The 12,777-nt window shown below is 43.5% G+C and overlaps 2 protein-coding genes across 6 annotated transcripts in view; both read right to left on the bottom strand.

The window, feature by feature from the left end:
• The window catches only part of LOC111844374 (uncharacterized), a 111,558-nt gene that overhangs the window by 54,950 nt on the left and 43,831 nt on the right, over positions 1-12,777 (bottom strand). The window lies entirely within an intron of this gene.
• On the bottom strand, positions 267-7,665 carry LOC111834505 (apoptosis-associated speck-like protein containing a CARD). The gene is made up of 5 exons (XM_072710980.1): positions 7,581-7,665; positions 3,145-3,219; positions 1,591-1,864; positions 1,390-1,431; positions 267-403 (listed from the first exon to the last, which is right to left on the bottom strand). The coding sequence occupies exons 2-5, from the start codon at positions 3,166-3,168 to the stop codon at positions 300-302; spliced, it is 444 nt and encodes a 147-aa protein (XP_072567081.1). The 5' UTR covers positions 3,169-3,219; positions 7,581-7,665; the 3' UTR covers positions 267-299.

Here is a 12,777-nt window from a genome sequence, read left to right as displayed (position 1 = left end):
GCATTTTATTTGCCTATTACAGTTACTATCCTGAGACAGACACAGTGGACGGTTCATGCAGGTGCAGCAGGACACTTTAAAGATAAAGTGTATTTCTGAAAATGATGCTGTAGGTTATTCCCGATCCCAAACACCTGAAAAGTATTTCCGACTTTTCCTAATGAATTTACACTGGGAATAACTGACATTAATTTTAGCTATTTATTAAATTAGCAAATGCCGAATTATCCAAGGTAAGCTACTAAGCTAGTAACACTCTGCTCCACGGACCACAGACAGTAACACGGTAATTACTCTGATTAGTGATTATTACCTCTGTCTTTTTCCCGTTTTTCCTCCTCTCCTCTTCCTCCTTTTCTTCCCTGGGCACCGGAGGGCATTGGTATTTCTGACATGATAGTGTCTGTTTGAATTAGATACCATTAATCGTGTCACACACTTATCAATCGTATCAATGTCACTTAAAGACGCCACAGTGTGTGATATGGGGGGGGACAAAGCAAAAAATATTGTTTGTTTAAAAAGCTTTTTATAATGTTGAAATAATAGTGTAAAATAGTAGTAAATCAATATAGTAAAAGTAAAAATTTTAATTCTCCTCCTTCCCATTCTGCCCCTTTTGAATGGACATGTTCCTGTACTGCCTATGCCACGGGCCGCCCTGATATACAGGGTTCAAGTCAATGTATTTTATATAGCGCCTTTCACTACCGAGTCCAAGGTGGCATTTTCCTGTACTGCCTATGCCACGGGCCACCCTGATATACAGGGTTCAAGTCAACGTATTTTATATAGCGCCTTTCACTACCGAGTCCAAGGTGGCATTTTCCTGTACTGCCTATGCCACGGGCCGCCCTGATATACAGGGTTCAAGTCAACGTATTTTATATAGCGCCTTTCACTACCGAGTCCAAGGTGGCATTTTCCTGTACTGCCTATGCCACGGGCCGCCCTGATATACTGTACAGGGTTCAAGTCAATGTATTTTATATAGCGCCTTTCACTACCGAGTCCAAGGTGGCACGTTCCTGTACTGCCTATGCCACGGGCCGCCCTGATATACAGGGTTCAAGTCAATGTATTTTATATAGCGCTTTTCACTACCGAGTCCAAGGTGCTTTACATGGGCATGTTGGGATACATTCCTGCAGCATTTATGCAGAATAATTCAAAAATGAAGAAAAGAGTAGACAAAGAAATAAAAGAAAGAAAGATGACAACGGAAGAGGGGAACCAAAAACTCCCAAGTAGGGAGAAAAAAAACCTCTGGGGGTCCAAGGTCACCTGGCTGCCCCCCCCCCCCCCCCCCCCACCCAGTATAGAGATAGGAGGAGTGGGCTTGCTTGCTAAAAGCAAAGTGTAAACTACAGAACAGCATCCAGCTCTTACTCTGCTCCAATATGTCACCCAGCTCACTTCCTGCTTGGGGACCTGAAATAAGGAAGAATTTCAGATTCATTTCTGTCTCCAACATCAGTATCTAACAAACATCAGCATTTCCCATATAATGCTGCACAATACGTTAATTTTTCAAGAGATTAAGCAGGTTACAATTAGACAAAAAACAAGAAAGGTTAAACATATAATTACCCTCCTGCAGGTCTTCATTCAGTCTCTGAGCAAGGCCATTCAGGTTCATATTCTTCAGGATTTCAAGCATGACATTGAGAGCATCAACTTCGCTGTAGGAATTTATCATCTTGTCTGCGAGGTCTGTTCTATCCAAGCCCTTCACCAGACCCCTGGGAAGGGGCTTTAACTCTTTATACTTTGTGCGACTCAGTTTCGATTTAAACTTCTTCAGCTCTTCATCATCGAGCTCCTCCAGGTACTCCTCCAAGAGGTCGGGGAGCGAGGTCTGGGTCTGCAGAATGTCGGAGATGAGTCCATGAGACTCACAAACCCGTACATGGTCACTCACACACATGCACTGACCTTTCTGTTAACAGAAGGCAGGTTTCCTGCTCACAGTCTTATATGTCTGCTGGAGACACCTGCTGTGATTCTTTCATTACAATAGGAGACACACGTGTGTTTATTTCTGCATTATTATTTAACCTTATTTAAGCAGGTTAGTCTCACTGATTTTAAAAATCTCTTTTAAAAGAGAGACCTGTCCAATATAAACAGTTTCAAGTTAAGATCCAATACAGCACATTAAAACAATAGGGTCAAATCATAACAGACTGCAAACATTATGTTAAGGCAGCATCAAATATTATTATACACATTTTAGATAAAGTTATTCTGTTACAGCCCGTCTGTAACATTTGCTGTAGGGCGGTACGGAAGTAATATAATTATATATAGTTTAGATTAAGTTATTCTGTTGCAGCCCGTCTGTACCATTTGCTGTAGGGCGGTACGGAAGTAACCGACACCTGCTGTGATTCTTTCATTACTATAAGAAGCACAAGTGTGTGTTTATGTTCTGTATTATTCATAAAACTTTATTTAACCAGATTAGATAGAGGAAGAGCACTGCGGAGAGTGAGCTTTCTGTCTGCTAAGTTATTCTTTTCTGTTACAGTACGTCTGTAACATTTGATGCAGTGCGATATGGTAAGGAAGTAGCCTGAGGAAGAGCACTGCAGAGAGTGAGCTTTTTGCCTGCTAAGTTATTCTGTTCTGTTACAGTACGTCTGTAACATTTGGTGCAGTGCGGTATGGTAAGGAAGTAGCCTGAGGAAGAGCACTGCAGAGAGTGAGCTTTTTGCCTGCTAAGTTATTCTGTTCTGTTACAGTACGTCTGTAACATTTGGTGCAGTGCGGTATGGTAAGGAAGTAGCCTGAGGAAGAGCACTGTGGAGAGTGAGCTTTTTGTCTGATAAGTTATTTTGTTCTGTTACAGTACGTCTAACATTTGGTGCAGTGCGGTATGGTAAGGAAGTAGCCTGAGGAAGAGCACTGTGGAGAGTGAGCTTTTTGTCTGATAAGTTATTTTGTTCTGTTACAGTACATCTAACATTTGGTGCAGTGCGGTATGGTAAGGAAGTAGGAAGAGCACTGCCGAGAGTGAGATTTTCATCTGCTATGTTCAACAACCTTTAGCTGAAAACAGTTACACAGCTTAAGCTTTCCTGCTTCTCAGTGTCTGGTATTTACAGACAACATGCATCATACGGTGAAACATTATAGCCAGACCTCTGCATGGGAATGATGAGCCATTGCTTAGATGATTATGGCTGGAAAGAAACCAGTTCCTGTTTATCACAGTCTCTGTAATAAAAAACAAAGGTAATGTTAGCATAATAATAATAATAATAATAGCATTATTAATTCAGTGTAAATAAATAATAACAACAAAAAGAATAACATACACTCAAGATAAATAATTAAATAAGAACAAAATCAAACATTAAGAAATTGTATTAAAATAAAAGTAAAAACAAAAACACATGAATATAAATCAAAGTTTTCAGCTGCTTTTGAAAAATACTAAGAGAAGAGGCCTGACGAACATCTAAGAGCAGGGGTCTCCAAATCTATCTATGGGACTTATTCTACCATGTGCTTTAGTCAAAAATGTATTTGTCACAATCCAGGGTTAATAGACTACATTACCCAGGATGCCTTGTCATTCCTCAGGGGCTCATACTTGTTTTCAGTTTGGAATTACCTTATTCTTTGAATTGTTTGCACCTATTGGTTTCATTACTCACCTTATATATACTTACCTATTCGTATTCACACTCTGAAAATAAATTAACTTATTTTTCTCTTTATGTATTTGAATGCAGCAGCGGCCCTAATACTCACTGCCACTTCCGTGGATTTTAAGCCTCTAAATTTACAGACACTGAGCTGAGACTCCAGGAAAAACAAAATGACCAGGTGAAAACCCTCAGAAGACCAGACATACCACAGTGCGCAGAATATAACATGTCAACCTGTACCGTAAGCAACCTAATAGATCGGCGGAGCTGATTTTATTTCTTGTTAAAACTGAAATGAGAGTTAATTTTACTAAGACTTAACTAACTGTCAAATAGCAACAATGAAAGACTATAAAATCCAAAACAGTGTATCACCATAATAGATACATTGAATTGCCCTATATCCAGAAACAGTATATAACTTTAATTTGCTCTGTCATATGGCTAGAGCTGGGCGATAAATCGATTTAATCGATTAATTCGAATTTACACTTCAGGACGATGTGTTTTCATGAAAATCGGTTTTATAACTTTTTTTACACACGAGCGCCAAAAGCGGAACTAATGCGACGCACCATTCTTCACGGGTAAATTAGCGCAGCGTACCCAAACACTGTAGCAGATTCACTAACAACATGGCAATGACACAGGAAAAGCTGGCGCTTGTGCCCAAGAAAGGTGTTGCCACATCTGTAATATGGAATTGGTTCGGTTTTGCGAGGTCGGACACAGACCAAACAAGTCCTCGTTGCAAAGACTTTAAAAACTGTCGCAACCAAAGGAAGCAGCGCGACTAATTTATTCCAGCATGTAAAGCAGAGGCACGCAGCGGAATGGAAGAAGTGCAGCTCCCAGCGAAATGAAAATAGCCGCAGCACCAGCACAACAAACAAAGTAACCGTCCCTGACACATTTTCGAACTATGGCACGATGGAAGGCGATAGCAAACGCTGTCGCGATGTATAGTGCAAAACACATGGTGCCCATACACAGGGACGGATTATGGACCAGGCCAGCGGGGCCGCTGCCCAGGGGCCCTTGGGGTGCAGGGGGCCCGTGGGTGTAGTGTACCTTTAGAGGGCCATCTGGTTACAAGGGCCCCTACCATGGGGCCCCTGGCTTCTGGGGTGAGGGGAGGGGGGCGTGTTAACAGCCTTACAGAAGGCCCTCTGACTAGGGAGCGGTAGCATGGTGGGATGGAGGCGGTTAACCTGCCCGCTGAGTGGCCCCCAGACCAGTGTAGCAGTGTAAGAGTTTGACCAGTGTAATCACTCCCAGGGCTGTAGTGGAGGCTAAACGCAAGTAAACACGGTTTACCCACCTCTGAAATTTCAGAATTAGAGTTTACCCACTTCTCAATTGATCTAAATGCACATCATAGTATAGTTTATGCACAAAATGTGATCACAGAATTCGTAGTTCACCCACCTCTTATTTTACCACTACACCCCTGATCACTCCGTTCTGTAAGGGGATATGGTACACAGGTGGATTTTTTTTTGTTTTTTTTTTTTTAGGTGGGGGGGGGGGACCCTTGCGAACGTTTTGCCCAGGGGCCCACACAACCCATAATCCGCCCCTGCCCATACATACTGTGGAAAAGCTGGGATTTATAATTAACATGCTAAAAGTTTTAGACCCGAAGTACGTGCCTCATTTTTCTTAACACTGGCAATTTTTCAAAAGCTTTCTTTTGCACTATGTCAAGCCCAATGGCATAAAGTATTTACTTAATACCAAGCTGACATGATAAAATTGTGGTTTTTTTCTATTATTATTACAATATTACTTATTAGTTTTATTTATAAGTTTGAGGGCGTATTGTGTTGTTGCCAGTTTGAAAATAAGCTATAGAGAAAGCTTTCTAGAAGTTTTTACAAGTTTCTAAAAGTGTTTACAATGGCGTGGTCTGCCATCTCACTCACAAGCATCTTTTATGGCTTGTCAGATTGCACTTTAACCCTAAAGTAAAAAAAGCTAAATAAAGTTAAAACTTGTTTTGAACCATTTTTGTCATCTGTAGTTTGATTTTGAGTAGGGGAGGGGAAAATCGATTAAAATCGGAAATCGGATTTTATTTTTAGGACATATCGCCCAGCTCTACATATGGCAAACGTTAATTCCTTTGCTCAAATCGCTCAAAAAGTAGTACTATGATGTTGGATGTTACAGGGACTGCAATAAATGCAAAAGGGTCATTGTTGCTCTATATGGCCGTTGTACCTTGTTTTTAGACTAAAGGCCTGTGACAGATATCGATCCTTGGACCCTTACCTATCGTTAGATTAGAATAGATCAGCATACTTTGTGTGGTGAGTGTTATTTAATTTGCCATACTTGGATGCTGCAATGTGAGTTCAAACACTCAGAGATATGCTGAGGTATTCTGTTGAATCAGACCATCACTCTTAAAACAACAAACAAACAGATAAGATTCCATGCTTGTGGCGTCCTGCCCGCCACGTCCGCCCGACCCTCCCGTCTCCTCCCTCGCGTGGCCCCGATGTGCCGCCCCTGATGCTCGTGGCGTCCTGCCCGCCACGTCCGCCCGACCCTCCCGTCTCCTCCCTCGCGTGGCCCCGATGTGCCGCCCCTGATGCTCGTGTTGTCCTGCCCGCCACGTCCGCCCGACCCTCCCGTCTCCTCCCTCGCGTGGCCCCGATGTGCCGCCCCTGATGCTCGTGGCGTCCTGCCCGCCACGTCCGCCCGACCCTCCCGTCTCCTCCCTCGCGTGGCCCCGATGTGCCGCCCCTGATGCTCGTGGCGTCCTGCCCGCCACGTCCGCCCGACCCTCCCGTCTCCTCCCTCGCGTGGCCCCGATGTGCCGCCCCTGATGCTCGTGGCGTCCTGCCCGCCACGTCCGCCCGACCCTCCCGTCTCCTCCCTCGCGTGGCCCCGATGTGCCGCCCCTGATGCTCGTGGCGTCCTGCCCGCCACGTCCGCCCGACCCTCCCGTCTCCTCCCTCGCGTGGCCCCGATGTGCCGCCCCTGATGCTCGTGGCGTCCTGCCCGCCACGTCCGCCCGACCCTCCCGTCTCCTCCCTCGCGTGGCCCCGATGTGCCAGCCCTGATGCTCGTGGCGTCCTGCCCGCCACGTCCGCCCGACCCTCCCGTCTCCTCCCTCTCGTGGCCCCGATGTGCCAGCCCTGATGCTCGTGGCGTCCTGCCCGCCACGTCCGCCCGACCCTCCCGTCTCCTCCCTCTCGTGGCCCCGATGTGCCGCCCCTGGTGTCCTGCCCGCCACGTCCGCCCGACCCTCCCGTCTCCTCCCTCTCGTGGCCCCGATGTGCCGCCCCTGGTGTCCTGCCCGCCACGTCCGCCTGATGCTTGTTTCCTCTTGTTAGTCTCTGTATTTAAGTTCCTGTTTGTCCCATCATCACCAGTCCGGTCATTACCGTCGCTCCTCCTGTCACCCGTGTCCATCCTCGCTCTACCCTTCTCGTTTAGATCCCTCGTGATCTTTTTCATTTCCAGTCCCTGGTTGGTTAAGTTCAGTAAAACCCCCTTTTTGTTTCGCAAACTCCTGCCCTCGAGTCATTCGTCCTGCATGTCATGACAGTGCTGAGGCTGATCAGACAGGTTCAGCAAATTCTCCAGGAGCAGGATCTCCATGTGTGACACGTACAGCATCAAGAAAACAAGCTCTCTGTCTATTACTACTATCTCAGAGGTCTATTCAGTAACCAATGTAACAATGTACTGTGTAAGAATTACTGTGCAAAACAACTTAGAGAGAAACACTGAAATGCACATGCAAGGAGAGTTATGACTAATAGAAACATTCTTAAGTGATTAAATATAGTGATTCTGTTAATATTATTTTTCCTTGGGTCTTCAGCATGTCACTCTTCTAGTCCTGGATTTAAAAATCATAAAGACTATTACAGTAACTAACAGCATTTTCTGAGAAAATTCTCATCTTACCTTGAATGAGGAGCGACTGGGAAGGTGAACATAACTAAGCGACAATGGCTTTGGGGAGAGAACTCGCTGTTTGTTAAGGTGCAGGAATTTCCCGTTTTGTAGTCATGGGGCGGAGCAGAGCACATGAATTTCAGAAAGGACAAAAAAAGTGTTGAACAGTGGAACAAGAAAAAAATGCTGGCATAATACTGTAGATAGATAGTTCAATTCAATTTTATTTATATACTGCATTCTCACAACATTACATTGTCTCAAAGTACTTTACATTACCCTCCACTCAAAGCCCCCAGTGAGCAAACCAGAGGCAACAGTGGCAAGTAAAACTCCCTAGAATGAAGAAACCTGGAGGAACCAGACTCAGAAGCCTATTGCTGGTCAGTTCCAATAAATCAGTTTGGGAGAGGTGCACTGTACACTGCAGTACATTTAACTGGGGCTGCAGCACCAGCACAGGACTGACCCTGTGGAAGAAAAATTATAAATCAACCTCTCTAATCACTTTAGTCTGGCCACTTAGAATAAAACTCCGGACGTCTCAGTTGGTGAGCAAAGTTATCTCCTTTATTCAAGCAATCTAGCACAGCGCTCCAGTCACACTCTGGGACCAGCTACCCCGAGCACAAAGAGCAACCAGCAGAGGTGGACAAAGTACTAACATTCATTACTTAAGTGAAAGTACAGATATACCACTGGTCAAATGTTACTCCAATACAAGTGAAAGTACAGATACCACTGGTCAAATGTTACTCCAATACAAGTGACAGTACAGATACCACTGGTCAAATGTTACTCCAATACAAGTGAAAGTACAGATACCACTGGTCAAATGTTACTCCAATACAAGTGACAGTACAGATACCACTGGTCAAATGTTACTCCAATACAAGTGAAAGTACAGATACCACTGGTCAAATGTTACTCCAATACAAGTGAAAGTACAGATACCACTGGTCAAATGTTACTCCAATACAAGTGAAAGTCGTGCAGTCAAATTTTTACTTAAGTTAAAGTACTGAAGTACTTGCTTTTAAAAATACTTAAGCAGTAAAAGTACATTTTCTTTCACTGCATTGTTGCATTATTAGCACACATACGATACCTAATGCCTCTGACTAGCTTGGAGAACCTCTAGAATAGGAAATTGGTAAAATGTTACAGAATGAAACAACACAAGCTGACAAAGAAAACAAGTAATTTATTTTTAGCAAGACATCAAGACAATCTCAGTGTGATCAAATTACTCAAACTTGTAAAAGTCCTTACTTAGCTTAAGCAGAAGCTGGTTCTCAAAGTTGCATGAGCTGATTGCTGCCCGTCTTGTGGCCTAAGGATCAATCCAGCTGCAGTAAAAAGCCTCTGACATGCTGCTGAGGCAGGCAGGGCTGTGTTTAGCTTAAGTGATAGTTTACATACAGCAGGATAAGCGGTCAGCATAGTCACACCTTCAAACTGCCCAACATGTCTGAGATATCAATCAAGCAAACTGCTGAACCAGTTAAGCCACACCCAGTGCCCGACAGACCATATCAGAAAGTGGGCGCTGACCTGTTTGTGCAGGGAAAGATTATATAGTAGTAACAGACTACCGCTCTCTTTTGTAGACTGCCCATGACAACAGCGGAGGCTGTGACAACATACATGAAAGCCATTTTCGCCAGACATGAGGTGCCGGGTGAGGTCTTTACAGATAATGGACCGCAATTCTCCAACGAGAGCTTTAGATGCTTTGCTGAAGAATGGAACTCTGTGCATCCAACATCAAGTCCCCATTATACACAGTCAAATGGGTTAATAGGAAAATCAGTTCAGATGGTGAAGAGGCTGCTGTGCAAAACAAAGGTCTGTGGAGATGATTTCTAGCAGAGCTGCTTGTGTACCGCAGAACGCCGCTGGAGTGTGGCATGTGGCCAGCTAGACTCCTCATGGGACGTCGGCTGAGATCAAACCTGCCCAATCAGGAGAGACTGCTGACAACTCAGGATGGGGAGAAGGTAAAGAGGTTCAAGGAACAGCAAAAAGCAAAGCAGAAGTTCTGCTACGACAGAGGAACAAGGAGCTTAACTGACCTGCACACTGGTGACCAAGTGAGGCTCGAAGACAAAACAAACACATGGCAACCATTCTCAATGAAGGTCAGCCAAGGTCATACAACGTTCAGAATGAAGATGGAGCAGTGCTGACACGGAATCGGCGTGACGTCATGGGACCAGTTAAAGCGGAACAGAGGACTGATGATGCTGCTGGACAACCTCCATACTCAGAGAATCCATTATTTGAGGCACCATCTCCGGTGCAAGAACAATCCCACAGAAGATCACCAAGAGCACCCAATGTAGCTGCTGAGGAAAGCAGATTGTTATACAGTGATATTAGGATTATGAGCAATAAAAATTATGTGGTAGTTATGGGTGATTTTAATCTACCGGAGATGCAGTGGGACGTTGTTGCTGGCTCTTCTGAAAATGAACTTGAGATGGTGGAATTAGTACAGGATTGTTTTTTTACTCAGTTTGTTAACACCCCTACCAGGGGAGATGCCATTCTTGATCTTGTTTTGTCTAATAACCAGGACAGGATTGGTAAATTAGATGTTTTAGAACCACTTGACAGTAGCGATCATAACATGGTTAAATTTGAGGTTAAGTTTAGTGCCCGAAGAGCAAAGTCCAAATCAAAAATATATAATGTTAGGAAGGCTAACTTCAATTGTATGAGATTAAAACTAGAAACTGTGAACTGGATGGAGTTAAATAACAAAACTGTTGAAGAGGCATGGGAATTTTTTAAAAGCACATTATTGCAAGTACAAGAGGACTTCATACCTGTTTCTAGCAAGAATAAATCTAGGAAATTGCAACCTAGGTGGTTTAATAGGGACATAAAGTATAAAGTAAGGAGGAAAAGGGCTTTGTTCCAGAGATGGAAAATAACTGATGATGACATAATAAAGCAAGAGTATCTAAATCTACAGGCTGAATTAAAAAATGACATTAGACGAGCTAAAAGGAATGTCGAAAGGAAGATCGCATTGGAGGCTAAGGATGACGTTAAAAGTTTCTTCCAGTATTTTAACTCTAAAAGAGCTCTAAAAGCTGAAATTACTAATCTGCAGGATAGTAAGGGTCTTATAATTGAAAACGACATTGACATAGTAAATGAGTTCAATGATAGTTTTGCACGGGTATTCACTGTCGAGGACACTAGTAACTTACCAGTTCTTATTACTAATCCAACATCGTCTATAACTAATATATATATAACTGAAGCTGATGTTTTGCAAAGCCTAGCTAAGCTCAAAATAAATAAATCACAGGGCCCTGATGGCATCTTACCTATAGTGTTAAAAGAGATGAGGGATATTATTTGCCGACCCTTGACATTACTGTTTCAAAAATCCTTATCTGAAGGTGTGGTACCTTCTGATTGGAAGCATGCCAACATAACGCCCATTTTCAAAAAAGGGGATAGAAGTAATTTGTCAAACTATAGGCCAATCAGTCTAACTTGTATAACTGGTAAAGTTATGGAGGCTATAATCAAAGAGAAAATGGTAGATTACCTGGACTCAAATAACATTTTGAGGGATAGCCAGCATGGATTTAGGAGAGGTAGATCCTGTTTAACAAATCTGTTGGAGTTTTTTGAGGAAGCTACTCAGGAAGTTGATGATAAGAAGGCCTATGATGTCATCTATTTAGATTTCCAAAAGGCTTTTGATGTTGTTCCCCACAAGAGGCTCTCACTTAAACTGAAAGCGACAGGTATTTTAGGAACTGTAGCGACTTGGATTGATAACTGGTTAATGGATAGGAAGCAGCGAGTAGTTATAAGAGGCTCGATGTCACAGTGGGCCTGCGTTCATAATGGGGTACCGCAGGGTTCAATTTTAGGACCACTTTTGTTCCTAATTTACATAAATGATATAGACACCAATATATACAGTAAACTGGTGAAATTTGCAGATGACACCAAGGTGGGTGGTGTAGCAGATACTGAACTAGCGGCTCAGCAGCTACAGCGGGATCTTAATTTAATTAGTGACTGGGCTGACACCTGGCAGATGAAATTTAACATAGACAAATGTAAGGTACTCCATGTAGGGAGCAGAAATATAAAGTACAGGTATTTTATGGGACCTACTGAAATAAAGGTAGCTGATTATGAGAAAGACCTTGGTGTGTATGTTGATGCTTCCATGTCTCATTCTCGCCAGTGCGGGGAAGCAATAAAAAAGGCCAATAGGATGTTGGGGTATATCTCCAGGTGTGTGGAGTTTAAGTCAAGGGAGGTAATGCTAAGATTATACAATTCCTTGGTGAGACCTCACCTAGAATATTGTGTACAGGTTTGGTCACCATATCTTAAAAAGGACATAGCGGCCTTAGAAAAGGTGCAGCGTAGGGCCACAAGAATGATTCCTGGTCTTAGAGGAATGTCATACGAGGAAAGGTTATTTGAACTAAATCTGTTCAGCCTCAAGCAAAGGAGACTGAGGGGGGACATGATCCAGGTCTATAAGATTCTAACAGGTTTGGATGCTGTTCAACCGAATAGTTACTTCAGCATTAGTTCAAATACAAGAACTCGTGGCCATAGGTGGAAATTAGTGGGAGAACATTTCAAACTGGATTTAAGGAAGCACTTCTTTACACAGCGTGTAGTCAGAGTATGGAATAGTCTTCCTGATAACGTAGTGCAAGCTGAATCCTTGGGTTCCTTTAAATCAGAGCTAGATAAGATTTTAACAACTCTGAGCTATTAGTTGAGTTCTCCCCAAGCGAGCTCGATGGGCCGAATTGTCAAGAAGCGTGCCGCAGGGATCGGGGAAGCAGGCAACGGACATCAGGGATCGGGGAATGCGGGTTTTAATAACAGCACACAGAGCACGAAGCACACCACAACAACGTCAATGACCGGACTGGGGATACAAACGGAAACGCGGACTAAATACACTGAACTAATGACAACAATCCAAAACAGCTGTAAAACACTGGGATTCCACATGAGGTTAACGAGGGGGCGTGGCAGACATTAGGATCGGACGGAGCGGGATATGACACGAATGGCCTCCTCTCGTTTGTATAGTTCTTATGTTCTTATGAATGTGACACCACCAGAGAGACTCATTGAACATATTTAGAACAATAATTTTGCCTTTTTTAATTTTACAGTTTTTGGAACTAGGAAGTTGGGGGGT

The sequence above is a fragment of the Paramormyrops kingsleyae genome, chromosome 4 (assembly GCF_048594095.1).
Source record: "Paramormyrops kingsleyae isolate MSU_618 chromosome 4, PKINGS_0.4, whole genome shotgun sequence".
NCBI classification, from domain to species: Eukaryota; Metazoa; Chordata; class Actinopteri; order Osteoglossiformes; family Mormyridae; genus Paramormyrops; species Paramormyrops kingsleyae.
The sequence above is the reverse complement of the archived record's forward strand: the minus strand, read 5'-3'. Positions and strand labels throughout refer to the sequence as shown.